This window comes from Trachinotus anak, unplaced genomic scaffold (assembly GCF_046630095.1).
Source record: "Trachinotus anak isolate AG129_WGS33_773 ecotype Australia unplaced genomic scaffold, CSIRO_AGI_Tana_v1 ptg000029l, whole genome shotgun sequence".
Classification (NCBI taxonomy): Eukaryota; Metazoa; Chordata; class Actinopteri; order Carangiformes; family Carangidae; genus Trachinotus; species Trachinotus anak.
In genome coordinates this window covers 964,689-992,447 of record NW_027273880.1, presented here as the reverse complement: position 1 = coordinate 992,447, position 27,759 = coordinate 964,689, and the positions used below count along the sequence as shown (strand labels likewise).

The following is a 27,759-nucleotide window of genomic DNA, read 5'->3' as shown; positions in this document are numbered from 1 at the left end:
GAAGGAAATAGTTTATATTGTCATAATTAAGATGGATAATAAGATCCATCCTTCCTTTTTCTAGTCACTCAACCTGATTGGATCCATGGTGGGAAAAGGGCGACCAGAGCAGCCCAGATAAGTTCCTCCTACATTCCCAGATGCTCTCAGACCAGCTGGGAGAGTCAGGAGTGTGTATATAATGTAAGTTCCCACCATCTTCTGCCTGGTTTGTACATTAAATATAACTGAAGGCTGAAAATAAACTAATCAGTTCTTGTGATTTTTTTTTATTATCAATGGTCCACATACACAAAAATGTGTACTATAAGTATATTATTAGTACTATAATAACAATAACTATGATATATCAGATCAATGAAAGTAAAAGACCTACGCTCCCAACTTGAGATGAGGGCTGGGGGAGCCGGGGATCGAACCACCGACCTTCAGGCTCTTTCTCCTCAGCTGCAGCCACCCCATGTTTGTATGAGGGGGTGTTCCGTGAGCAGGAGCAGCATGACTGCTATTGGCCTACTGTGGGTTTGGGGGTGTAACTGGATCGCTAAGTCATGGTTTGGGGGGGTGTAACTGGATTGTCACGTCACGCCCCGATCATGCCACGCCCCCTGGTCTGCAGGCTGCAGCCGGACCCTTCTCCAGGCCACTGACATCCTTCAGGTGTACGACTGCCACCAGCTCGGCTGCAGTATTGACACACAACTGTAGTTGCAATAAAGCTGCAAGGGATGTTTCTGTCCCACAGAGGGTCTATAGACATGCTTTCAAAATAAAAGACCAAGAGGTACACTTCAAGTTGTTTTTGACAAAGTCACTGTAAAACCTAATGTCTTAGAACTTTTCATTCTTCCCTCTGGACATAAATGTTCAACACCATGAGCCTCAGAACCAGGCCTTATCTCAGACCTTCAAACAAACTGACAGAATTTCAGTTTGAACTGAGTCAGTTGAGTAGTCCTGAGATTCACAGAGAGACCAAACATTCACAGTGATACTTTTATTGTGAAAAGATAAATAAATGACAGATTATCAAAAATATATATATCCTGTAATATTTGTAACATTTACAATAGTTCATAAACAAACTTGTTCAGTACATTCATCTGAAAACATGTTAGAGAGTGAAAGAGACATGTACAGACTCAACGATCTGTTCAACAGTGAGAGAGTTTCTCTAACAGGAGGAGACTCTCTCTACTACACTGAACACAGAGACACTGAGGAGCCAGACGACCAGAACCCAAACCCAGGACACAGAGGCTGAGTGAAGGTGGTGTTGAAGGTGTGGAGGTGGATCAGTGAGTCAGAGGAGACTCTGTAGAAGGACAGAGAGCCAGCAGGACAGTCCACATACACTGCTACTCTCCTCTGTCTGTTGGGGACAGAGGAGGAGGAGACGGAGAAGGAGACAGATGTTTCTCTCTTATTGTGACAGACAGAGTGAACTTGATCAGAGCAGTACAGTCTCCAGGACTGATGGTTCTCTCCAAACACACAGTCTTTTCTGTTTCCTCTCCTTCTGATTCCTCTGTAACTCACTGATATATAAACCCTTCCACTCCACTCCACCTCCCAGTAACAGCGACCAGTCAGACCAGTTCCACACAGCAGCTGAGCCCAGTGGTCAAATCTGTCTGGATGATCAGGATACGACTGATGCTCCTCCACATGAGTCACCTTCCTGTTGTCGTCAGACAGTTGGAGCTTTGTGTTCACTGTGTTTGTGTCGATTGTGAGTTCACAGGAATCTGATGGAGACAATGAGACGCAACACAGGTGGAGTTATTGATCTGTTGTGACTGAGTCTTGTTTCGTTTTCATGAATCAAATGAAAAACACACTTACACTTCCTCAGACCTCGTCTCAACCATTGGACTCCGCCAGCCTCCACCCTGAAAGAGGGAGGGGGCACATTCACATTCAGCATGCAAACATAGACATTACACTGCTTTTAAAGACAGATGGTTGTATTACTCTCTTCAGATGTAGGCTTGTATGTATGGACGTACAGTCACCACAGAGAGAAAGGTAGTGGAGTCTTTATCTTGTCATTATACAGAGAAAATATTTCATCATTTGTGAAGACACACAATCCTTAAAGCGTCCTTCCTGTATGTTGAGTTTAGAGTCTTTCACTTTGCTCGACAGTTTCACAGTCTGTGATATGTTAGATGAATAAATCTGACAGATGTCACATGTCAGGGAAGAGACTAAACCAGAGACAATCAGAAACACATGTTGGAGAGGATCAAACAGCAGGAGGCTCAAACAGTTGGAAATTCTTCTTCTGTATCTTATCAAAATGAAGACTGTAAGACTACTTGGTTACTGTGAGCAAATGAGTTCAACAGTAATGACCTGCTGCTCAAACCTCTGCTAACAAAGGGGAGCTGTGAATTTAGTGTGCAGGTACTCTTTCTTTGTATTGCAGCGCCTGTCCCACTGAGGTTAAATACATGTGAACGACGACTTACAACTACATTTAGGAAAACATCTTGACCATCAGTAGGTGAACAATAATAATAATAATAATAATAATATAGAAATAGATGAAAAATCTCCACAGACTCCACATAAAGTAATTTTCAGAGTCTAGAAATGACTGTTTAACAAAATTCTACACAGTTTGGATGAATATTCGCGAATGCAAATCAGGTTTTACATGGTCATCAGTGAAACAGGTTGATGAATCCTGACCTGAGAATTTCCAGTGAACACTGTGGACTTGCGACGGCAGCAGACAGCAGCCTCACTCCTGAATCCTGCAGGTTGTTGTTACTCAGGTCCAGCTCTCTCAGACTAGAGGACTGCGAGCTGAGGACTGAGGACAGAGCTTCACAGCTTCTCTCTGAGAGCTCACAGCCACTCAGGCTGAAGAGACAATAATGAAGAAGAGGACAAACAATATCTGTGTTAAAAGGAACAAAAACCTCAGTTTGCTTCACAGTTCCCAACAAACTAACAGAACTGCATTTCAAAACTGGGCAAAACATTAAACAGATATTTTTTCTGTGGATCACAGATCTGCCCCTGTCCACATGAAGTGTCCTCGGGCAAAAACCTGACCTCACCAGTTCCTTGCATAAGTAGGTCCCTGCCATCAGTGAGTTTGAATAGATGAATGAGAGGCAACATGTAAAGTGCCTTTGGTACAAGTGCTATATAAATACAGGGAGGTCCACCAGGGGAGCATCTGCAGGGGTCATGGTGGAGATAATCACGTCCTGGGCCCAGAGCTGGGTGCGATACTGAGGCAGGTCAGGCCAGTAATGTTGTATAGAGCGAAGCAGCACGACCACAAGACAGAAGCAACATGGTCAGAGGAGGAGAGCTGCTCTTCAAACATGACGCCCAGGTTTCATGGTTGGGGTCAGTTGAAGAGGTGATTTTGATATTGACATTGTGATGGAGAAAGTGGCCATGATGAGTAGGAGTTCAGTCTAAGAGAGGTTGAGCTGAGGCTGAACGACAGACATTAATCTTGAATTTACTTATTCCTCCTGACAGCAACATTCAAAGACATCCAATTGACAGTGACGCTGACATTACATCCACATCTCTTAAGGATGTAGTAATTATGTATGAAGTTTCTCAGTCGACTTTAGATTCAGTCCAGAAATGTGTTTCTTCAGAGAACGTCAGAGAAAATTACTGACAGAGGCAGAAACTACAGTGATTCCACAGATAAAGGTCATCAAATAAAACTGTGCAAATTATTATTATGAACCAGTGGTATTAGTATTATTAATTAGTTCATTTGTCCATTTGTCTTCCAAGTTATTACTTTTTATTGGTTGATAAAACATACAACATGTTTTGTCATAGTTCTCATTACCTATTATTTAGTTGTAGTCCTGAAAAAAAAGGTTGTCAGTGAATGATTTAGCTTTCACTGGCGTCATTAACACTGACATGTAATTATCCAAACCACATCACAAATCATCATCAATGAATTTATATAACTAAACCAGAGTTCATATATGTGTGCTCTACAGGATATAAAGTTGAAGATGAAAAATGGACTGAAACATTTAAAAATGTGAAAAATCATTAGTGAAGCAGTTTAAAGTGTACGGCCCTCCCTGATGTCAACAGTGTTGGACTTGATATACTCGATATTTCCAGCCATTTCAAACAAACAGTAACTTCATCTGACCTGAGAGTTTCCAGTGAACAGTGTGACCTCCTCAGTGCAGCAGACAGTGACTCCACCCCTGAATCCTGCAGGTTGTTGTTACTCAGGTCCAGCTCTCTCAGACTAGAGGACCGGGAGCTGAGGACTGAGGACAGAGCTTCACAGCTTCTCTCTGAGAGCTCACAGGCGCGCAGACTGACAATGAAAAAATGAACATGAGGACATGTAAGTGTTAAAAGGAACAAAGATCTCAGTTTGCTCTACAGCTCGAAGCAAACTAACAACAAAATGCAGAGCAGCTGATCATTCAGAATTTATATTATTAGTGCTGACATTTTAAGTTGACATGTAATTGTACTTTGTCTTCATGTATTTTGATATCTCACTACATGTACAGAAAAAAATGGCCTGTGTTCAAATGTGCGTTCCACATGAGATGGTCAGTGAGCCAGTGCCACAACCTTCAGTGTAGTTTTTACAGTAGTGACATCCAGCTGTTCATGTCTTCTCATCCAAAGTCCACCCTTCCACCATCTTCCCTCTCTGATTGTCTACTGGAAATGATCTCCTGGTTGTCCTCTAACTTTCTGAAACTCAACTGAGGTTCTCCTCGTTAGTACCAAAACTACCTTAGCCAAACTTGACAGTTTATCTCTAGTTATTGACAATGTCACTTCTATTTGATATCCTCTGACATCCAGAAATTAAACAGCTTAAGCTTTGAATACATTTCAGGTGTTTGTAAATCTATTGGATACTGTTGTTTATCCATAATGGGACATGTATATCATGTTTTTCTTTTCCTGTGACTGACCTTCATTGCCTTCGATCTTCTTTAAAATCCACTTTGCCACATGCATAGCATGTTGAGTAGTGTACATGTTGACCATCAAGTTCACTGTTTGCAGTCTGCTTGCATCCTCCAGATAGCACCTTTTGATGGCAGGGAAACCATCGGGTAACTCAGCATCCTGCAGCTACCACTGGAAGAGTTCCAGTTCCTTAGCTCCCAAATCCTGCAAAGCTTCCAGCAGCTGCTCCTTCACAGACGCCTCCATCTTTTCTCCCTGCTAGCATCAGAGGATTTTTACAGCTCAATAACACACTCTTTAACCTAGAATAAAAATCTCAGATGATCATATTACATGCTCTGATATGTTTGTTTGCTGCACTGAGCTGATGTTGATGTTGAAGTGATGAAAGATTGTAAAATGCATCCACAGATCAGTAAAAAAACCTTTGTGATCAGTGACTGTCGACCTGGTGAACAATTATCAATGAATCTTACAGATCTGTGAGATTAAACTGAGCCAACTGCAGCCACCTGCTCTCCAACTTCATCCAGGACAAATTCAAGTCACACATCGGTCTGACTCACAGCAGTGACGGCCGACAGCAGACAGAGACTGAGACTCAGTCTTCATCCTGCTCCTCAGACGTCGCAGCGTCGGCTGTGGGTTTGATGAGAGAACAGCTGAGACACTTCACAACAAGTTTGTGGTGTGTGGGTTTAAAAGTGATTTAACAGGTACAGCTCAGTTCACTCACCTGGTTTGGTGATTCTCAGTTGAATTGGGTGTTTAGGCATCTCAGCTAAATTTATTTTTACAGCTTTTAGACGTCGAGCTCATGTGTGATCTTATTTAACAAACAGTATTTCTTTGCAAAAGAAGAGTCAAACCTGTCATATGGTTTTATGGTTCTGGGCCTTGTTTTTTTTTTTATTCTCATTAAAGAAAAATTCTGGATTATGTCAATATACTGACATGAATCATTTCAAATGCTTGTCTCTGAGTCTGACCAGAACACCACCAGTTATCAAGTGTTTTTCCCCATCAGCTCCAGCTCCTGAAACAGGAAGTGGAGGACTCCATTTCCACTGACTGAGCCCTGTCAAAGGAAAGTTTCTGTTACAGACAAAGTCATTTTATGTTATCAGCTGCTGATCAAATAACTGGTTCAACTCTGAGTTACTTATTTTTTCATAATACTTAATAATTAATAATACTGAATGTTAATGTGTGTGTAAATTCCTAATAACTGCCTCCAAAGTTTCCTTCAGTGACTCTAACTACAGACATGAGTTACCAGGGAAACAGAGACAGGGTCCAGCTGCTCCTCCTCTCATTCATTTCTTCAGCTGAATCACTGAGTCCTATAGTCAAAGGACAAACATGATGTGGTTCGTCTTTAACCACATCTTATATGTTCTGATCATTTTCTAATCTACAACCTACAGCTGGAGCGTGAGCAGTAACTACACCTGTCAGGTCCATGAGCTGCAGTACATGTAGAAAGCAGCAGAACATGGATATAAGTAAAGTAGCTCAGAACTGTACTTGAGGAAATGACTCAGTTACTTTCCACCACTGCTGAGGAGTTTGATCCTGAATATCGATCCAAGAGTGAGAAATAAATCATCAAAATAAACTCTCAGTAAACTCTCTAAACATATGACATGTTCAGTATTGATCAGTGATAGGGAGTAAGAGTCACTATTGATCAGTGATAGGGAGTAAGAGTCACTATTGATCAGTGATAGGGAGTAAGAGTCACTATTGATCAGAGATAGGGAGTAAGAGTCACTATTGATCAGAGATAGGGAGCAAGAGTCACTATTGATCAGAGATAGGGAGTAAGAGTCACTATTGATCAGTGATAGGGAGCAAGAGTCACTATTGATCAGTGATAGGGAGCAAGAGTCACTATTGATCAGTGATAGGGAGTAAGAGTCACTACTGATCAGTGATAGGGAGAACTAGTAAGTATTGATCAGGATTGAGGTAAAATAGAAGCGACACTGGCTCCAGTTGGAGGAGAACCAGGATCCTCTGACTCATTGGATGCGGCAGTAATTGTCTTCTGAACATCACACTGAGCTTTAACCCCCCTGTCAGCCCCTCAGCCTGCAACACTGCGTCCACATCAGCCCTGAAGAGTAAACGTCACATGCAGCTGTTCTCCAGCGGCTGTCCAGCCGAGCTCAGGCCGCCTTTAGTGGGCTCGGACAGCGTGAGAGCAGCGGGGCATGTCCGCCTCCTCCACAGGCTGATTCAGCCATGACAGTTGCCTTCAGTCATCAGCATGTGGAGCAACACAGTGATAACGACTCTGTGTTTCACTGCTGACCATCAAACCTCTCTGCTTCTGCTCTCATTCCACCGCTTCTACCGGGAACATGGGCCCGACATGGCGGACAGAGTTAAAGCTGCTCCAGACTTTACTGTTACTGAGTCATAATAACACGATAATGGATATGTAGCAGAATAAAGATTTGTTGTAGCAGCTTTTGGCCTCAGAGGGTCTTTCTTATTTAGGTATATGTTATGTTGTGTGAGTTGCAGTCACACATTTGTCTATTTACAGATAGTTTGGTGTAGTTTATTTTGTTACATGTATGATTTGTAATGTGGGATTACCCTTTCACCTCACTTTCATTTGTGTATTGTTATATGTGGTTTAAGTGCTGATTTATTCATAGAATTGACCGTTTAGCACTAATGATCAGTTTCTTGTTTTCTTCAGTTTACTTTCTTTCTTTCCTTGGTTACATCACTGGCAGGAGGCCATTTGAGAGCTGCTGATAACCAGTGTCCAGGTTTCATCATTCAGCCACTGTATGTTTTTATACTTTGTGTTGGAAGTGTAATCCCCTAATTATGTTTTGGTTCTTTTAGGAGCGGGGCACCTGTGGTGGGGGGGCTGGTGTCCTCCTCTGGTGGTGGAGCCCTCTTCCTGTGTGCTGTGTCTCCTGGTATTGACTTCACTTGTGTGTGTGTGTGTGCACGTGTGCTTTAGGGTGACTTCTCCTGGGATCCTGTTTCCGTGGGCCTACCCTGCCACTGGTAAGCCCCCAGCTCCAGTTATATTCATTTACCCTGCCACTGAGTGATTGTGTTTTAATGATGATCCTCATGTTGATATATTGTTAATAAATATTATTGATGGGTGGAACCATGTCTCTTGCCTTTTTGAAATATTTGGTATCAATTGAGAGTTCACAATTCCTTGGGTGAAATTCCCAGGGTGGCGTTTAAAGTATTTTACTGTTGGTGTCCTTTAAAATAACCAGCCGTTGTAATGCATAAAACCTAGAGGTGTGTGTGTGTGTGTCCTCCCCCCTCACTTGCCACATATACTATGACATTTTACTAAATTCATAGAATGAATTTAATAAAAAAGAAAACGTGCATTTCATTTTTCATAGCCAATATTTTATGTGTTCAGAATTCTTTATCCCTCAATTTACCATCCTCCTCCTTCCCACTATCTTTTTGTTAGTGGAGGAAAGTCACTAAATACTATGAAATTATTATAATACACAATATTTCCAAAGACAATAATAATAATAAGAAGAAGAAGAATAATATAACATCGATCTTTGTACAGTAACAGTGTTCAGTCCGTGTCCCTCAGTGACCACAGGTCTGGCTCACAATCAGTAAAAACCAAATAAAAAACTCTCCTCTGGTTTTGGTGAGAAACATCAGTAGAGTGTGAATCATTTTCTCCTTTAACACAGTCCATCAGTCTGGCTGTATCGTTTAACGAGGGTGAACAGTCCATAGCTGATCATCAGACTGTCATTATGTTTTATAGATCTGGAGGTTTCCTCCTGCAGCACTGGCTCCCTCCTGAATGTCCAAGAATCTCATCCTCTGCCTCCTGTTCCTGGGCTCCGTCATCTACAGACACATTACAGTACATTCAGTTCACTCTCTGGAATCACAGCCACGTGTCAAAGGTCACAGGGAGGAAAAACTCTGCAGGTGAGTTTGCTTTTATCAGTCTGTCAGGAAAACTACTTCAAACAGCAGAACCAGAAGAGCTTCCAAGAACTAGGGCTGGTTCTCATAGTTGACTGTGGGTTTCACTAAGGTCAGACTTTAACCTGTCTACTGAACCTTTTCTCTCTCCTCACTCTCTTTATTTTTATTGTAGAATAATTTTTTCTCATTTTTAGTTGATGCTTTCACTAATAGAAATGACAAACATCACTAACAGCAGACTGCGTATTCATTTCATGCTGAACAATGATTCTGTTGCCATGGCGCCGCGGATGGCTGCCTCGGTGTTTTGGTGCGCATTTTTTTGCCTTATTTTCTTTATAAATCCAGTTTTCTGCTTTGGTTTCCGGAGCTCTTTCACCAGAGAAGAGCTCATTAATATCAGAGAAACAACTCCAGTGGATTTTTTTCCTACTTTTCTCGACTCATCTGTGGGATTATTGGACATTTTGGTCAGAGGTCACTGACCGTTGCTCTCGCAGTGAAACGCCGGAGGAGAGGAAAACGTGCCGGTGCGCTTGCGCGTCTCCGCCGGCGCGCACTCCGCACACCTCTCCCAGGTATCTTTCTCTCCAACGTGCGTTCACTGCCCAACAAACTGGATGAACTTCAGCTACTGGTGCAGAAGAACAGAGACTTTTCCTCATCTGCCGTCCTGTGCTTCACGGAGACGTGGCTGTGTGGATCGATTCTGGACTCTGCGCTGGAGCTGGCCGGCTTCCAGCTCTTCAGAGCGGATCGCGACACAGAGCTGTCCGGCAAAACCAAAGGTGGAGGAATCTGTTTTTATGCAAACAGTGGCTGGTGCAGAGACGTGACAGTGATCCTGCAGCACTGTTCTCCTGACCTGGAGACTTTCATCATAAACTGCAGGCCCTTCTACTCCCCCCGTGAGTTCACCTCAATCATCCTGGTCGGTGTTTACATCCCACCACAGGCCAACGTGCAGGAGGCACAGCGGGCGCTCGCAGACCAGATACTGTGTGTGGAGCGGACCAACCCGGACTCCGTAGTTATTGTCCTTGGTGACTTTAACAAAGGTGACCTCAGTCATGAACTGCCCAAATACAGACAGTTTGTTAACTGCCCGACCAGAGAGGGGAACACTCTGGACCACTGTTACACCACAATCAGTGGTGCTTATCACGCCGTCCCCCGGGCTGCACTGGGCCACTCTGACCATGTCATGGTCCACCTGATTCCCACATACAGGCAGAAACTAAAACTGTGTAAACCTGTTGCGAGGACATTAAAGCAGTGGTGCAGTGAAGCCATAGAGGATCTGCGGCATGTTTGGACTGCACTGACTGGGAGGTGTTCAGGACTGCTTCCAACAGTCTGGATGAGTTCACAGAGGCTGTGACGTCATACATCAGCTTCTGTGAGGACTGCTGTATCCCATCACGCACCAGGGTGAGTTATAACAATGACAAACCCTGGTTCACAGCTAAGCTCAGTCAGCTCAGGAGGCAAAAGGAGGAAGCTTTCAGGAGTGGGGACAGGGACAAGTTTAAAGAGTCCAAGTACAGGTTTAGCAAGGCGGTGAGAGAAGCTAAACGTCTGTACTCTGAGAAACTTCAGCTCCAGTTCTCAGCCAATGACTCTGCTTCTGTCTGGAAAGGGCTCAGACAGATCACTAACTACAAACCTAAACCCCCCCCACTCCATTAATGACTTCCGTCTGGCCAACGATCTGAATGAGTTCTACTGCCGCTTTGAAAGACAGTGGGACAAGCCTGACACTAACCTCCACATCAGAGCCACATCAGAACCCCCCTCCTCCCCTACCAAAGGAACATCTCTCTCTATCCTGGAGAGAGATGTCAACAGGCTTTTTAAGAAGCAGAACCCCCGCAAAGCAGCCGGTCCTGACTCTGTCTCTCCATCATCCCTGAAGCACTGTGCTGATCAGCTGTCTCCAGTGTTCACAGACATCTTCAACACCTCACTGGAGATCTGCCACGTGCCAGCCTGCTTCAAATCCTCCACCATCATCCCTGTCCCCAAAAAACCAAGGCCCACAGGACTAAATGACTACAGACCCATTGCCCTGACCTCTGTGGTCATGAAATCATTTGAGCGCCTTGTCCTGTCCCATCTCAAATCCATCACTGACCCACTCCTGGACCCCCTGCAGTTCGCCTACAGAGCCAACAGGTCTGTAGACGACGCCGTCAACATGGCTCTCCACTTCATCCTCCAGCACCTGGACTCCTCAGGGACCTATGCCAGGATCCTGTTTGTGGACTTCAGCTCTGCCTTCAACACCATCATCCCGGCTCTGCTGCAGGACAAGCTCTCCCAGCTGAGTGTGCCTGACTCCACCTGCAGGTGGATCACCGACTTCCTGTCTGACAGGAGGCAGCACGTGAAGCTAGGAAAGCACGTGTCTGACTCCCAGACCATCAGCACTGGATCCCCGCAAGGCTGCGTTCTTTCTCCTCTGCTCTTCTCCCTGTACACCAAAACCTGCACCTCCAGCCATCAGTCTGTCAAGCTCCTGAAGTTTGCAGACGACACCACTCTCATTGGACTCATCTCTGATGGCGATGAGTCTGCCTACAGGTGGGAGACTGAGCGTCTGGTGACCTGGTGCAGGCAGAACAACCTAGAGCTAAACACTCTGAAGACAGTGGAAATGATAGTGGACTTCAGGAAGAGCCCAGCCCCACCCACCCCCATCTCCCTGTGTGACTCCCCCGTGGCTACCGTGGAGCATTTTCGCTTCTTGGGAACCACCATCACACAGGATCTCAAATGGGAGCTAAACATCAGCTCCCTCATCAAAAAAGCTCAGCAGAGGATGTATTTCCTGAGGCAATTGAAGAAGTTCAACCTGCCAAGGACTATGATGGTGAACTTCTACACCTCCATCATTGAGTCCATCCTCACCTCCTCCATCACCATCTGGTACGCTGCTGCCACGGAGAGGGACAATAACAGACTGCAGCGTATCATCCACTCTGCTGAGAAGGTGATTGGCTGCAATCTTCCATCCCTCCAGGACCTGTACACCTCAAGGACTCTGAGGCGTGCAGGGAAGATTGTAGCTGACTCCTCCCACCCTGGACACAAACTCTTTGAGACACTCCCCTCTGGCAGGAGGCTGCGGTCCTTCAGGACCAAAACCTCTCGCCACAAAAATAGCTTCTTCCCATCTGCTATTAGCCTCATCAACAAGGCTAGAGAGCCCCACTGTTGCTGATCAATTGCACCAATCACCAGAAAAAATTCCTTGTATGTGAAAGCATACTTGGCAATAAAACTGATTCTGATTCTGATTCTGATTCTGATTCTGATTCTGATGCAGGGATGGGGTCTGACAGCTGTTTCATTTCATCAGACATTTACTGATATCTGCCCCCCACAGGTGAAACACCTGGTCCCCAGTGTCTCCTCCTCCCCCTGTTCTTTGCTCCTCAGGTTGGCAAATGTGTCAGCGACGATGCAGATTGATGACGATGATGATGATGGTGATGAAGTACAACAACAGATGGTACACCACCTGTGCTGGAACACACACACACACACAGACACACACACACACACACTACAGTAAAGCATTAAATCGTTTACAGCTAGTTATAAAACATTAATAAGAAAAACATTTGGGTTGCCAGGTTGTGCTGGTGATTATCCTCCTCCTCCTGTAACACCTTGATCATGCAGACTCCATTATTAACAGTTTGACCTCTGACCTTCAGGAAAACAAGTTACAGAGCATCTGGACCAAAATCATCTCATAAACATTTCAAATTAAAGTCTCAAACTTTTATCATCAGTTTATTAAAATGTATAACTGCAGATGACTCACTGACTTTTGCTGCCGACTCATTAGAAAGTGAGAGAGTTGTTTTCATGATTACGAGCTGAACAATGAAACACAGTCACTGACAGAGTGGGAGCTGACCAGTAAAAACAGCAGGGTCAGTGTCTCGGTGCAGCCGGTCTGTTTTGGTTCCCATCATTCTGTTAACACCTGATATTTCAGATTTGTGCTGTGAAGCTCCACATTGTGTTGACTGACAGAACTTGGTGTTATGGTTTCACTGATCTGTCACTGTCTGTTTAAATCTCTATGGACCGAGTCCCCGACAAAAACCATGTCAACTAAACCGTCCCACTGCAGGGTCCATCCAGCGTTCACACTCCACCTGTTTGGTTATGGACTCTGGTGTGTTTGTGTGTGTTGTGCTCTCAGCTGACACCACCTGAAAACGATGACTGACCTCAGGACTGTGATTAAACAGCTCTGAAATCCATCTGGTAACGTAAACCATCAGGGAAGAGATCCTATGACTGATCTGGAAGCCTCACGGTTCTGAAGTTAAACAGACACAGTAACTGTCCTGCTGGAGCCTGTTTCTTCCTGTCTCCACCTGTGTGCCTCACCTTCCTGTTCCAGTCCTTTCATACGACACTGATAAGAACTTTGAGCTCTTTGTGACCTGCTGAGTCTTCTGCCACTGGAGTCCGTCCACTTCAAGCTTCATCATGAGCTGTGTTCAGAGATGCTCCTCTTGTAAGTGGCTGTCTGAACCTCTGTCATCACTGAGCTGCTTCACCACAGAGCTGCTGCTCACTGGATGGTTTCTGTTCCTGCAGGAGATCAGCAGCTGCTCAGCTCTTCAACCCACCAACAGTCAGAGTCACTGAGCTCTGTTTGGTCAGGAGGCAGGAGAGGAAGTGATTGGCTCAAGGGAATCACCAACCAGCCAATCAGCAACAAGTTGTCAGTGTGGGTGCAGACCATGAAGTTTCAGAGCATGGTTCAGATTAAAGCAGATAATCACTCAGGTGAGCAGGTGAGTGTGAGTGAAGGCCGGTGCAGAAACCGTGGAGCTGCTTCACTCTGTCCTGACACATGAAGACTGACAGACTCTGCAGGACAGGTGGTCCCTCTGGGCAGCAACAGGTTAAACATGGCTCTAAAATGTTTTTAAATTCAACTTTATTGATATAACATATAGATAACATACATAAAATATGTCCTACAAACACTTTGGGCAAAGTGATTCACACAGGATTAAAACAACACAACAACAAAAAACACTGAAAAGACATCAAAAGAAAGGGAGTGGAAGATCTTAGTGATCTGCATGGAACATAAAACCAAAGAAAATCTCATGTCACAACTTTACAGTCTTTTCTGAAAGGTACAGAGAATCACAACAGTCTAAACAGGTAGTGATAAAAGTGTGAGTGAGGATTCTGAGTGACTTTGGAAACATTTCTTATTTCTTCCTCTAAAGATCTGAGGCTAAAGTGATCCCAAATATGTGATTAGTGTTTTCATTTGTTTGCTGAGACCAAACACAAAGTGTAGATTTTCTCTTGCTGCTTTTAAAAGGTTTTTACACATCCATGTGTTAATGTTAGTGAGACAGGTGATGAGAGAGAGCAGTGCAATGGAGTCGTTTGGGGAAACAGAGATGTACAATTGTGTGTCATCAGCGTACAGATGGCACCCAATATGGTGATGGTTGATACTGTTTCCCAATGGGAGCAAATATAGTGAGAACAGGATTGGGCTGTGAATGGTTCCTTGAGGAACACCATATTCAGTACTGTGGGTCCCCTGAGGATATTCACCATTCCTATGGCTGTTTCATTAAATAAGAATAAATCAGACTAAAACACGGTCAGAGACCGGCTCATTTCTCATTTACCACTTTGATAACAGCGCTCTCTGTGCTGTGGGTTGCTGAATAACCAAATTGGAACTTTTCTAAAATGTTACTGGCGAAATGTGAGTGGTTGATTAAAAACAATTTTCTCTCAAAGAAATGTGTCTGGAATTATTTAACTGGCAGTCCAGATTGATCATTGACATTTTAAAACCAGTAGGTTTCCTGAGTTCAGAGGACTTGTTGTGTGTTAATATTTGCTATGCTGGCTCTAACAGAAATGTTTTCTTTTAAAACTGTGCTGAGATTTTCTCAGTTGAAAGTTGAGTTAGACTGAGAGCAGGTGGTGGATTTAAAAGATTATCAGCTGTAGAAAAGAAAACTGTGGTTATTTTGGTTTTCTGAATTAATCGTCTCTCTTTCCTGACGACGTAACTGTTTGTTAATTAAAACCCTATGTTTAAAAATATACAAGTGAACATGTGATTTGCTTTTCCTCTGACCTCTCTCAGCTTTTCAACAGCTTCTTTTTCCATGGTGATTTGATTCGTGGTGTTTTTTGATCAGGAGAAACTGTATCTAAAGAGAATCTTAAATTATCATTGGAAGCAACAAGGTCATTGAATAAGTCAGTAGTGGTTGGAGGAAATGTGTTCAAATGATTTGCTAATTATGGTCATTGATAATGCTGCACTTCACATCAACAGTCTCTGGATATAAAAACAGTCGTGTTAAACAAAGACAAGAAACAAGTGAAATGCCAACATTAAAACCTCTAGTAAACAAAGCCCAGAGTATTTCTGTGAATCAGTTGTGAATGACAGCCAATGAGAGAAGAGAGGAGCTGATGAAGATGATGATGCTCTCACCAGCCCTGGGTTTTACCTCTCAGGCTGAACTAAACCTCTGATTGGTGGAGGTTGTTCTGGCTCCTGAAACTCTACTGCTCCCCTCACTGTGTCGGTGAAAATTTTAACTACATTTGAATTTACAATGAATTATTATTCTGCTACAAACAGCAGAACTAAACACCAGTCAAATATAAGGCTATAAAGAACAGGAAGTAAATATAAAAACATTATTTACCACACAGAAGGATTTAAAGTTCTGTTAATTAATGATTAATTCAACCAATGATACTTGTTGACTTATCATTAAGATATATAGACATGCTCATATAAAAAGGCTGGGAGATATGGCTAAAAACCTCATATCTCAACAGGCTTAAGAGAAGCAGTAAATGTGCAATAAAATACAATACTATGAAAATGTAACAGTGACATAATGAGTAGATTTTAACTTTAACTTGCTTTTTACTTTTTTTACATTTTAACTTCTACTAGAGTAAAAAACTTTTTTGGTTTCTATTTGCTACAGGGGCTGTTCAGAGCTGAATTTGATGAGCTTTAAGTCCAGAGACACTGATGATGCTCTGTCAGATCCAGAGGAACACACAGGGATGATGGTGGACTGGACTCTGTGTGTGACAGTGGAGCTGTTCTCAGATCAGTTCAGACTGCAGCACTGAGAGTCATCTCCACTTCTTCTGATTCCTCTGTCAGTCACTGCTGGATCAAGCTCTCCTCTCCACTCTCACCCCCTCCAGCTGTGTAGAGAAGAAGAAAGCAGAGGAGATGAATCAGTGTTTACAGAGACTCACTTCATCAGTCAGTGATGCAGCAGGGACTTCAGTCCTGTTCAGACCAGATGTGCAGCAGCTGCTTCCTCTCAGCTCTCATGTTAACGTGTTGGAGTGAACACACTGAGCTGGAAGCTCACAGACCTGCAGAGACGTTCAGCATCAAGTCTGTTCACTCTGCACATTTCACTCAGTCCACAGTGGAAACAAAGTGCTGAGTCAGCAACAGGTCAGTGATGGATTCACTCCTGTTACCTGTCAGCTGATGTCACTTTAAACACAGAGTCTCTGTGTGTTGATCAACATGTGAGCTGCTTCTGAAACATCACCTGACTGAACATGGAGGCTGTCACTAAGAGCCAGGGACTGTCAGGCTCCATCACACTGATCTCAGAGCTGTGACACAGATGAAACTGATCAGCTGTTTAGTGTTGAAACCAGAGAACAAACAGTCTCAGATCAGATTGGACAGTTTGATGAATGAGGACACTGTCTCTGTCCATCTGTGAGGCTGTCAGCTGGAATCAGCTTTATTTCCTGTACACATCAACACAACAACAACAGTCGTCTTCACATCAACTCACACACATGATCACAACAAGCTTCTGGCTGCTCTGATTGGCTGACTGTTGTCTCTCTCTCTGTCTTTCTGTCCAATCCTGAAGCCTGTCCCCGTTCTCCTCTCACAGCTTCACTGAGGAAAGCAGCCACTGAGGAGGTTGGAGGTTCACAGGAAACACTGGATCTTTGCTCTGATACTAACTCTGTTTAGTACAATACTGCTGAGAGCAGCATGGACTGACTCCGCCCCTCTACTGACCTCAGAGTCTCCAGTCTACAGTCTGGACTCTCCACGAGACCAAAGAGATCCTTCAGGTCTGGATCCTGCAGGGTGTTGAAGCTCAGGTCCAGTTCTCTCAGATGGGAGGGGTTGGACTTCAGAGCTGAGACCAGAGAAGAACAGCTGATCTCTGACAAACTGCAGTTCCTCAATCTGAATAAAGAATCAAAGATGTAGATCAATGATTGATAATCAGTCAGATTTGTCCTGATCAATGATCTTTGTCTAAAATTAGTAGAGTTGTCCTTCTGTTATTGTGGATCATCATCATGTCAGTACAACACAACATTGTCAACACAAATGTTGTGTGTGTTGTGTTACAGATGAAAACACACACACACAGTTTGATCAAACAGACATTAGTCCTGACACTTCACTGAAATCTACTGAAAAAAAGAAGATTGTTTCTTCACTTTCTTTGGACAAATATTAGTTGTGAGGATCTTGTGTATGTTGTTGTGATAAAAATGAATTGACTTGAACAACTAACACTGGACATTTTCTCCAGTGGATTTAGAAAACATGAGTCCTCTGACTGAGAGAAATACGAGTGTGTGAGCTGTGAAGGTTGAACTGAAGTGAACAGACATTATTCATGACAAGTGAGTGAAATGAGCTGAAACTGAAGAATCATTCTCAGTCTGAGAGAAGAACAACTGGAAACATGAGACAACAACTATTTACAATGTCATTCATTCATTCACAGTCAATGGATTCAACTTGTGTGTGAAGCTTCATTAGCTATGGATTCAAGATATAAGATCTACAACAGTGAACTGACCTCAGAGTCTCCAGTCTACAGTCTGGACTCTGCAGAAAACCACACAGACCCTTCACTCCTGGATCCTGCAGGTTCTGGTTTCTACTCAGGTCCAGTTCTCTCAGATGGGAGGGGTTGGACTTCAGAGCTGAGACCAGAGAAGAACAGCTGATCTCTGACAAACTGCAGCTCCTCAATCTGAATAAAGAATCAAAGATGTGAGTTTAGGAGACAAAGTTCCTGCTTGAAACCACAAAGAGTCAAACAGACAAAGTAAAAACAGCTCTCATTAATATTCATGACAACATGCTGCTGCTTCAATAAAGACGTAGTGACTCCACCTCTTCAACTCTGCCAGCTCCACCTGTGGCTCCATCTATACAAACTCATGTTGTGCAGATTCTACTAAAGATCCTCAAGTTTTCAAAGACAACAAACATGTCAGGCTGAAGTTTGGAGACATGAGAACAAATGTATAGAAATATATATGAAATTCACTAGTTGATGGAACGGCAGAGACACAGACACCTGGTGACTGAGCTCAAATATTTAACACAGTCAAACCTACAGGATTTAAAGTGATGAAACACCATGTTGCTATGACAACTTGGCTTTGAATATTGGAGTCAGTACAAACATCACAGAGCCTTATAAAAGTGTTGGGACCATCAGCTATTGATTATAGATCAGTTATTGTCTGACAGATTCAATGTGTTTCTGTTGGTGTTTTAAAAAGTCATGAGGTGAAAGTTGAAGAGAAACAGTCACTGGACTAAAAGCAGAGAAGAAGAAAACAGACTTTACCATGAAGATCCTCAGTGTGGATCAGTATAATATCAGCCTCATGTCTGCAGCTCAGTGTCAACACAACTTTCACATCACATTCATCTCAGCACAGAAAGAAAACATGGAGTCTGACCTCAGAGTCTCCAGTCTACAGTCTGGACTCTGCAGAAAACCACACAGACCCTTCACTCCTGGATCCTGCAGGTCCTGGTTCCAGCTCAGGTCCAGTTCTCTCAGATGGGAGGGGTTGGACTTCAGAGCTGAGACCAGAGAAGAACAGCTGATCTCTGACAAACTGCAGTCCATCAATCTGAATAAAGAATCAAAGATGGAGATCAATGATTGATAATCAATCAGATTTGTCCTGATCAATGATCTTGGTCTAAAATGAGTAGAGTGACTTTGTCCTTCTGTTATTGTGGATCTTCATCATGTCAGCCTTCTACACACATCATCCAAATGTCAGCACAACATTCATACAGCTGTTGATGTGAACACAGGTTGATCAGCTGCTGCTGACCTCAGTTCAGTCTGTAATCAGAGGAGAATCAGAGGATTCACGTCTGTTTAGTCTGTTCCCTCTCTGACACTACAGACATCAGCACAGAAATAAAACACTGAGGACGTGAACAAACAGTGAGAACTCAGTCACACTGTTCAGAACAAACATGGTGGAGCAGCTTCAATGTTCCAAAGTCACCAAACAACTGCACAATGTCACATTTACAGGAGGAGGGAAAATATTTCTCTGTGTCCACATCTTTAAAGAAGAACTTGTGTCACTGTTGAGAACTTGAGGAGGACGAGTGCTCGGCCTCAGTCTACCACCGGTGTTACAGCCCATTCTGTGAGCCGTCAGATTCTGTGACCTGCAGCAACAACCAGTTCACCTTCAGGTAACGTTCAGAGCCTCCTGCTGGAAAACACCACAGATTTATTCAGCTGATCTTCACTGAATGAGGAAGTAGAATTCATCTGATTTTCACATCAACCCCCCAGTGAGGAGCAGACTGAGTGAGGACGGGGTTAATGAAGGTCACAGAGCAGAGATCAAACCTGTGCTCACAGTCCTACAACCCTTCAGCTCAGCACAACGTCCACGGTTTAGGTCTGATAGTTGATGAACAGAGTTTCTCTGAGTGTCAGTGTCAGTCTGCTCTGGTAACTGCTCCTGAACCACAGTCACATGACCACTTGTGTTATTCATGTGATTAGAAGAAGCTCCATTCTTCAAGATCAAGTCTGACCTTTTGTTGTGTTCACACACAATCAGCTAGATATGACATGAAGGACACCTGGAGCACTTTGAGTTCACAGTGCACAGGTTCAGAGAAGCACAACGTGGACTTGAAGAGAACAGAAGTGAGAGCAGCTCAGTTCAGGTAACAGGGACCAGACTGATCTACCAACAAAACCCCTACAGCCAACCTCCCCTGGAGCTCAGCTTTCAGAGCAGGCTCCTCTGCCTCTGCTGCCAGCTCTGTGTATCTGAGCTGTTTCCTCTCAGAGGCCGTTTCTCCTGCGTCCTCCCATGGTACTGTCAGCTCCACAACATACACAAGCTGCTGTGTTTCTGACCACAACACAACATCTGCTCTCAGATCAGTGGCAGCTGTCTTCTGAGGAACTAGGCGCTGTTTTCCTGGATCTCCTCTGATTGGCCAGTCCCTCCCTGCCTTAAGCTGCATCACGCCTGTTCAAAGCTGCTTCCTGAGTCCTTCACCCTCAACAACAAATCAAATCCATCTTGTCTCCTTCTGCCTCCAGTGAGTTCACCTCTGAGCTCTGACTCTCAGTGGCTGCTGGGAGACACCTCAGCACCTGCTGATGTCTCCAGGTGTGTGGGCCTGGAGACAGGCTTGTTTTAGCCCCTGATAGAAGGAGCCCACATGAAGCTCCACCTGAACATAGAGGACATGTTGGCTCCTCAGCTGTTTATTCACTATGATGTTGGGGAGGTGGGAGCTGCTCATAAATTGCTCCCAGCATCAATCTAATCCTTCCTGCCTCCATGTCCCAGCTGAGTTTCCTCTTGTCTCCACTTTCCCGCCTCAGCCACTGGCCCTGCTTTGATCTGGTTTGTGTTGCAGTCTGAAGGTCTGTGGCTTCCCATGATGCTGCAGTGCTGACATCAACACACAATAACAGCTGCAATATTTGTTGGTTGCAGAGAGCTGCAGCTTTGCTGGTGTTCAGATCAGCAGCAGCAGCAGCAGATCTGTGAGACTGTTGCAGTTTGATTCTCATCAACTTTCTGATTTTAACATCAAACTCTGTCAATTCTCTGCTGCTCTGAATCACAAACACTGTGACTGCTCTCATCCAGGGGCCGAGTGGGACCCTTCATTTTACCTGGAGATCACCAGTCCCAGCTGTTAATAACACACAAAGACAAACAGCAGCTAACACAAGCACAGGGCTGCTGCCCAACAACTAGCAGCTAGCTATACTAGCCACATTTAATATGAGCTGAGCTAGCAGCTAGCTACAACGCCCCTGCTTAGCATTTCAGCTGCCAACTCAGCTTCAAGGCTCAGTTCAGGCTGCAGGATGGTGCAGCGAGGTAGACCACTTTTATATAACACAATATTATTAGTCTACACAATAATCAGTCTGGCCCCGGCCCCCAAACGGCCCCCGGGGATTCTCCTGACCCTCCCCATCACCACTCTGCTCCTGGTCTCATCTTCCTTCTTTCTCTTCACTGGCTGATTTTTTAAATCCTCACACAGAAATCCTGAAAATGAACCAACCAATGAAAAGCTGGAACTTCACAGATTTGAACTGAATATAAAACTACAACAGCTCCAGTCAGTGAACTGACCTCAGAGTCTCCAGTCTACAGTTTGGACTCTCCAGTCCAGCACACAGCTGCTTCACTGCTGAATCCTTCATGTCCCAGTTTCCACTCAGGTCCAGGTGTCTCAGATGGGAGGGGTTGGACTTCAGAGCTGAGGACACGACTTCACCGTGAGTCTCTGAGATTCCGCAACAAATAAGTCTGTGATGAGAGAAAACATAAAGTGTGTTAGAATAAAATCAGACAGTTTGTAATAAAAGACACTGAAGTTAAAATGCATCTGATGAGAAAAGATGATGATGTGATGAACATCTGCTCTTCACATCTGTGGCTCAGCTCATCTGATCTGATTGTGTTTGACATGAAACAATAATTCTCATCACTCTCTCTCAGACCTGCAGAGTTTCATGGGAATCTTTGTTGTGCAGATGAAGGAGGGAAAATGATGTTACATTTCTGCTTCCATCATATGATTTGATCCAGAGTCAGAATCTTGTTCAGAAAAACAGTTTTATTCTCCAGTGTTTTTAAACTGACTCCAGATTGCTTGGCTCTGCTGCCTCTCTATAGAAGTCAACACACACCACTGCATAAAACACATCTGGCTCATTGTGGTGAATCAGTGGCAGCGCCCACGTTGATCCATGAACAAACTGTCCTCAGTAAAACACTAGTGATCAACACTTAGTGGACTCGATTTGATCCACAAGACCATGGAGGAGGGTTAGGTGTCAACTCAGTCAACAGTTCAATCTAATCTCTGTTTGCTGCCTGGTTTTCACAGAAGGTCCTCACAGAAACATGACACTGAGCTCTGGTGTGTAGAAGAAGATTGAATCCTCCCATTCTGCTCTGATAGATTCACACCTGTGTTCTTGGCTGAAGCTGAACATTTCCTGATACGACTCTCCTCTACAGCAACAAGAGAGAAAACACCTGGGACTTTCTGTCTCATTCAACACAATCTATGGAAAGACTTTAAAGCTCCACCATGACACTTGAAAAAACACAAGTTCACTCTTCAACATGAAAAGTTCAATAATCAATAAAGCTCAGCCTTGATCAGGTCAATACACTCAGGGGTTTACATCTCCACTCTTGTTCTGCTTTGACCAGTTGAGTCATTTCACTGATGTGATGACTTTTCTCTGCTTGTGCAGCTGTTACATTCTGTTTGATCATGAACCATTATCCCATCAGTGTTTGTTGTTACCACAGTGGCTGCTGTTCAGCTCCACTTTTAAAGCAGCTTTCATTGGAGCCCACTGTTGTTGTCTCCTGTGATTTAAAGGGGGGGGGCGTCCCCTAACATCCTCCATGCTCATCATGACTTCAGTCATCTCTGGACAATGATTCAGGTCTTATACAAACTTTACTAAACACCTGCTAGAACCTGCTCATTAGAGCTTCACTGCATTCACTGTTCACTGTCAAACACTGATGACTGTTGTCATAGAAACCTCATGAGTCCTGAATACAGACCTCCACAGATTCATCACTGCTCTCCTGTAACACTGTCACAATGGACAGTTTCAACAAAGCTGAACCAGAGACATCTTCTTTTTTCATTCACACATTCTTCTTCCTCAGAAAAGCCTGCTGCCTACATTACCCACAATGCACCCCAACCACCAACCCTCGGCTGTTACATTAAGGTGTGTTATGCAGCAGAGATGAGGGGGGGCTACAGAGGCCTGGTGTCGTCCTCAGGTGACATCACCTGAGGACACACTAAAGGTTTAATACTACTGTTTTCTCATATGCAGGTGTCCTCCCCAACACCTGGAAACACCTGGAAACACCTGGAAACACACTGAGGTGTAAGATCAGTGGAGCTGCTTTAATTAGTTTGATCTGGTTTGAATTAAACCAAAAAGACTCAAAACAACACAGAACATTAACAAATCAATGAAGCATCCAACAATTATTACAAATAAACAAAACAAGTGTTTTATCAACTTAACAGCAACAATCACAACCAACTGAAACATCTACATTTTGGTGCTCACAGCATTTACAACACCTCCAGAAAAAAACACAACTGACCTTTGATTGTTGCAAAGTAAAACTAAGAATAATGAGAATAAATGGAAAGTGTTTCTGAATTTAACTCAACTACTGATCTAATCTACTGACTGATAATTATATTGATCATGTTTGGACTCACCGAGCCTTCCTGCAGTTCCTCACAGCTGGGATCAGTCTCTGTCGTCCCTCCTCTGATGTGTTGTACTTCTTCAGGTCCAATTCATCCAGAACCTCCTCTGACATCTGCAGCATGTAGGCCAGAGCTGAGCAGTGGATCACAGAGAGTTTCTTCCCTGATCTGGTCTCTGATTTGAGAAACTCTTGGATCTCCTGATGAACTGAGTGGTCCTTCATCTCCATCAGACAGTGGAAGATGTTGATGCTTCTGTCAGGAGAGATTTTATCACTGTTCATCTCCTTCAGGTTGTTGATGGCTCTCTGGATGGTTTCTGGACTGTTCTCGGTCTGACCCAGCAGACCTCCTAAGAGTCTCTGGTTGGACTCCAGAGAGAGGCCATGAAGGAAGCGAACAAACAGGTCCAGGTGACCATTTTTACCTCTGAGGGATTTCTCCATGGCTGCCCTCAGGGAGACATCTAGAGGTAGATGATGACTTTCGTGGTTTCGAAAAAATTGAGAAATCTTCTCAAAAACAGACTCTGAGGTTGAGTTTCTGTGTTTGTAGTCTTGTCCCAGGAAGTTCTCCAGGACCTCTGTGTTCCTGTTGGTGTAACAGTGGAACATGTAGACTGCAGCCAGAAACTCCTGAATGCTCAGATGAACAAAGCAGAAGACTGTTTTCTGGAAGATCACACTCTCTCTTTTGAAGATCTCAGTAAAGAGTCCTGAGTACACCGAGGCCTCTGTGACATCCAGACCACACTGCTCCAGGTCTTCTTGGTAGAACATGATGTTTCCTTTCTCCAGATGTTCAAATGCCAGCCTCCCCAGCTTCAGAAGAACTTCCCTGTCAGCCTCCATCAGCTCCTGTGAACTCGTCTCATGTTCCCCATCATACTTGAGCTTCTTCCTCTTTGTCTGAACCAGCAGGAAGTGTGAGAACAGGTCAGTCAGGGTCTGGGGCAGCTCTCCTCTCTGCTCTGTAGTCAACATGTGCTCCAGAACTGTAGCAGTGATCCAGCAGAAGACTGGGACTTGACACATGATGTGGAGGCTCCTGGACTTCTTGATGTGTGAGATGGTTCTGCTGGACAGCTCTTCATCACTGGATCTCCTCCTGAAGTACTCCTCCTTCTGGGTGTCAGTGAAGCCTCGTACCTCTGTTACCCTGTCAACACATGTAGGAGGGATCTGATTGGCTGCTGCAGGTCTGGAAGTGATCCAGAGCAGAGCCGAGGGAAGCAGGTTCCCCTGGATGAGGTTTGTCAGCAGCAGGTTGACTGAGGACGTCTGTGTGACATCAGACACAACCTCCCTGTTGGTGAAATCCAGTGAAAGTCTGTTTTCATCCAGGCCGTCCAAGATGAACAGAACTTTACAGACAGCCAGCTGCTCTGCTGTGACCTTCTGTAATGTTGGATGGAAAACATGGAGCAGCCTGAGAAGACTGTACTGCTGCTCTCTGATCAGGTTCAGCTCCCTGAACGAAAGCAGAACCAGCAGACTGACATCTTGGTTCTCCAAGCCCTCTGCCCAGTCCAGACTGAACTTCTGCACTGAGAAAGTTTTTCCAATGCCAGCGACCCCGTTGGTCAGAACCACTCTGATGTGTCTCTGTTGGTCAGGTAAGGCTTTAAAGATGTCGTGGCACTTGATTGGAGCATCATGGAGGGTCTTCATCTTGGAAGCTGTCTCCAGCTGCCTCACCTCATGTTGGGTATTAACCTCTTCACTCTGTCCCTCTGTGATGTAGAGCTCAGTGTAGATCCTGTTGAGGAGGGTTCCACTTCCTGTTCCATCACTTCCTTCAGTCACACATTCACATCTGCTCCTCAGACTGATCTTATGTTGATCTAAAACCTCCTGCAGACCACTATCTGCTGAAAGAAAAGAGACAATGTCAGACTGAAGCTGTCTGAATCTGAGAATCTGCTAATTATTTTCATCAGCTACAGAAAAACTAAAGAGCAGCAAAGAAAAGCTTTTTAATGTTGTGCTTTTTAGAATCATCTGAAATGTCAGTGCTGTGTGATAGAACAACTGACACTGGAGAAAACAACAGGTCCTGGTTTCACAAATGAAGACATCAGCAGACACATGTTCAGTCTCACTTTGTACAGTGCTGCTCTGACTGGCTGTCTGCAATCCAGGTCTGGTTCTGGGTCTCTGTCCACACTGGGGACAGGAGGGGTCTCCTGAAGACCCAGACTGGTCCCAGTATGAGGTGAAGCACTGTCTGCAGAACCAGTGTCCACAGCTGGTAGAGACTGGATCCTTCAGGACGTCCTGACACAGAGCACAGCAGGACAGCTGCTCCTCCACAGAGACACCACTCCTCTTCCTCCCTCTGTGAAGACATGTCTTCATTACTAACATGTCACAGCCAAATATGTCTCATAACTGAATCATCTTCAGCTCAGTTTACAGCACCGCACACTGTACTGAAGGATGGAGGCAACACAGCAGCATCCAGAAACAACACTGTTGTGTCAGTCAGTCATTAAATGTGTCCAGTCTCCAGCTGTTGATGACCTGTCTCACATCAGCTCTAAAGAAGCAGAGTGATACAAAGGTAAGATGAGAGGATCAGATGTCTGTGACCCCGACACTGCCACTGCCACAAATGAAGACAAAACAACATCCTGACTAAAACTAATGGCTGCTGATGTGTCTGCTCTTCTTCTCCATATTGATTCTTTCTCTGGAGTTCAGCTTCATTTCACACAAGGAGGCCTGTGTGTTTCTTTTTGTCCTGTCCCAATATCATTGGCAAGCAGTATGAGTGGTCTGGATTCCTTGTGTTGTTGGGGCAGATTTACTGTGCGAAGGAGGAGTGTGGGATACTCCTCCTATCGCATATTTTAACTTTATTAAGACAACCGGACTGCATCAGGAATGAGAGTGGACAGGAAGAGGAAATATATGGGGAAAAGGAAAATGGGAGTGGGGAGACGGGGAGAAACAACAACATCAGCACAACAGAAAAATAACCACAGTAACAATAACAATAGTTAACAATATCCACATTTATGGTCACTCTATAGCTCTTAACCATTAGATGCTCCGTACGTGTATTTGTGTATATGTGTATATGTGTGTATGTGTGTGTGTGTGAATCTGTCTGTGTGTGTGTGTGTGTATGAGGGAAGGGGTAGGTAGGTGTGCGTGTGTGTATGTGTTCATGTGTGTATGCAAGTGTGTGGCGATTTGTCATTGGATGTGGTGGGTAATTGATGTGGGGGCTGCAGTAACAGCGCCCCCCCAGACCAAAGGCACAGGTGGCCAGAAACCAGGCCACCGAGACTCCCAGCCACCCCCAGAGCCCAAGGACCTGCGGCAGCATGACCCCACGGTAGCCACGTGCCCGACCCAAGGAGGAGCCCGCAAGGGAGTACAGAGGCAACAGCCCCCAGCGCAAGGAGGACCGTAGAGGGACAGCAGGCAGGACCCAGAGCCAAATGGCCCCGGCAACTGAAGACCCGCCCGCACCCCCGGCGGAGAGCCTGCCACACACCGGAGAGGCCCCAACCCCCCAGCTCCTGCCCACCCAGCGGGAAAGACCCCAGCCAGCCGCAGCGGCCCGGTATTCCGGCCCCAGTGACCCTGCAGAACAAATGGGGGAAGGAGGGCAGACGGAGTCCCCACCCCCCGGCCAGGAAGCCAAGCCCGGGTTACAGAGAAGAGTAGACCCCCCCGCCCAGCCCCAAACCCAATCCCCCGAATCCGCCTGCGGGGCCCAGGGCATCCCAGAAATGCCCGGATTACCCGCCGGAGCCTCGAACCCCCGCAGCATGGCCACAGCCCCCACCCAGCCTGCCACCCACAAGAGGAGGCCGCCCACCCCCACCAGGGCCACCCATGACATCCTCGCAATGGATCTTCTTCCCCCACATGGCAGGCTCCCCACACAGTCCACACGGCACCCGGGACAGGTAGACAGGGGGGCCCACCAAGCCACCCTCTCCCCACCCTGCGTCTGGTGTGGGTGCAAAGTGTGTATGTGTGGGTGTGCGTATGAGTGCGTGAGTGAGTTGGGTGTGTGGGTGACTATAGTGCCTTAAGATTGGGGGAACGGTCAGGGCATGGGCGCCTTACCGCTAGCAGGCGGTTCCTTCCCTACCCCCAAAGCCCTAGTGTCGTATGGCCTGTGGGTCGTGTGGATGACTAAGGTGTATTAAAATTAAGGGAGCAGATGGGGCATGGGTACTCCACCGCTGGTAGACGGCAGAGTGTCAC

At 45.0% G+C, this 27,759-nt stretch overlaps 2 protein-coding genes and 1 long non-coding RNA gene across 3 annotated transcripts in view; 1 reads left to right on the top strand and 2 right to left on the bottom strand.

Annotated features, from left to right (window-relative positions):
- Positions 1-27,759, top strand: part of LOC139612002 (protein NLRC3-like) — a 99,054-nt gene that overhangs the window by 5,497 nt on the left and 65,798 nt on the right. The window lies entirely within an intron of this gene.
- On the bottom strand, positions 1,152-25,882 carry LOC139612034 (protein NLRC3-like). Its single transcript, XM_071467159.1, has 8 exons — positions 25,854-25,882; positions 23,543-25,066; positions 21,400-21,576; positions 18,717-18,885; positions 17,005-17,124; positions 2,698-3,158; positions 1,846-1,892; positions 1,152-1,748 (listed from the first exon to the last, which is right to left on the bottom strand). Exons 1-8 carry the CDS (start codon positions 25,880-25,882, stop codon positions 1,198-1,200), a joined length of 3,078 nt encoding a protein of 1,025 aa, XP_071323260.1. The 3' UTR covers positions 1,152-1,197.
- Positions 3,959-7,359, bottom strand: LOC139612019 (uncharacterized). The gene is made up of 4 exons (XR_011686422.1): positions 5,684-7,359; positions 5,424-5,586; positions 4,950-5,202; positions 3,959-4,330 (listed from the first exon to the last, which is right to left on the bottom strand). It is a non-coding gene; the product is annotated as an uncharacterized lncRNA (long non-coding RNA).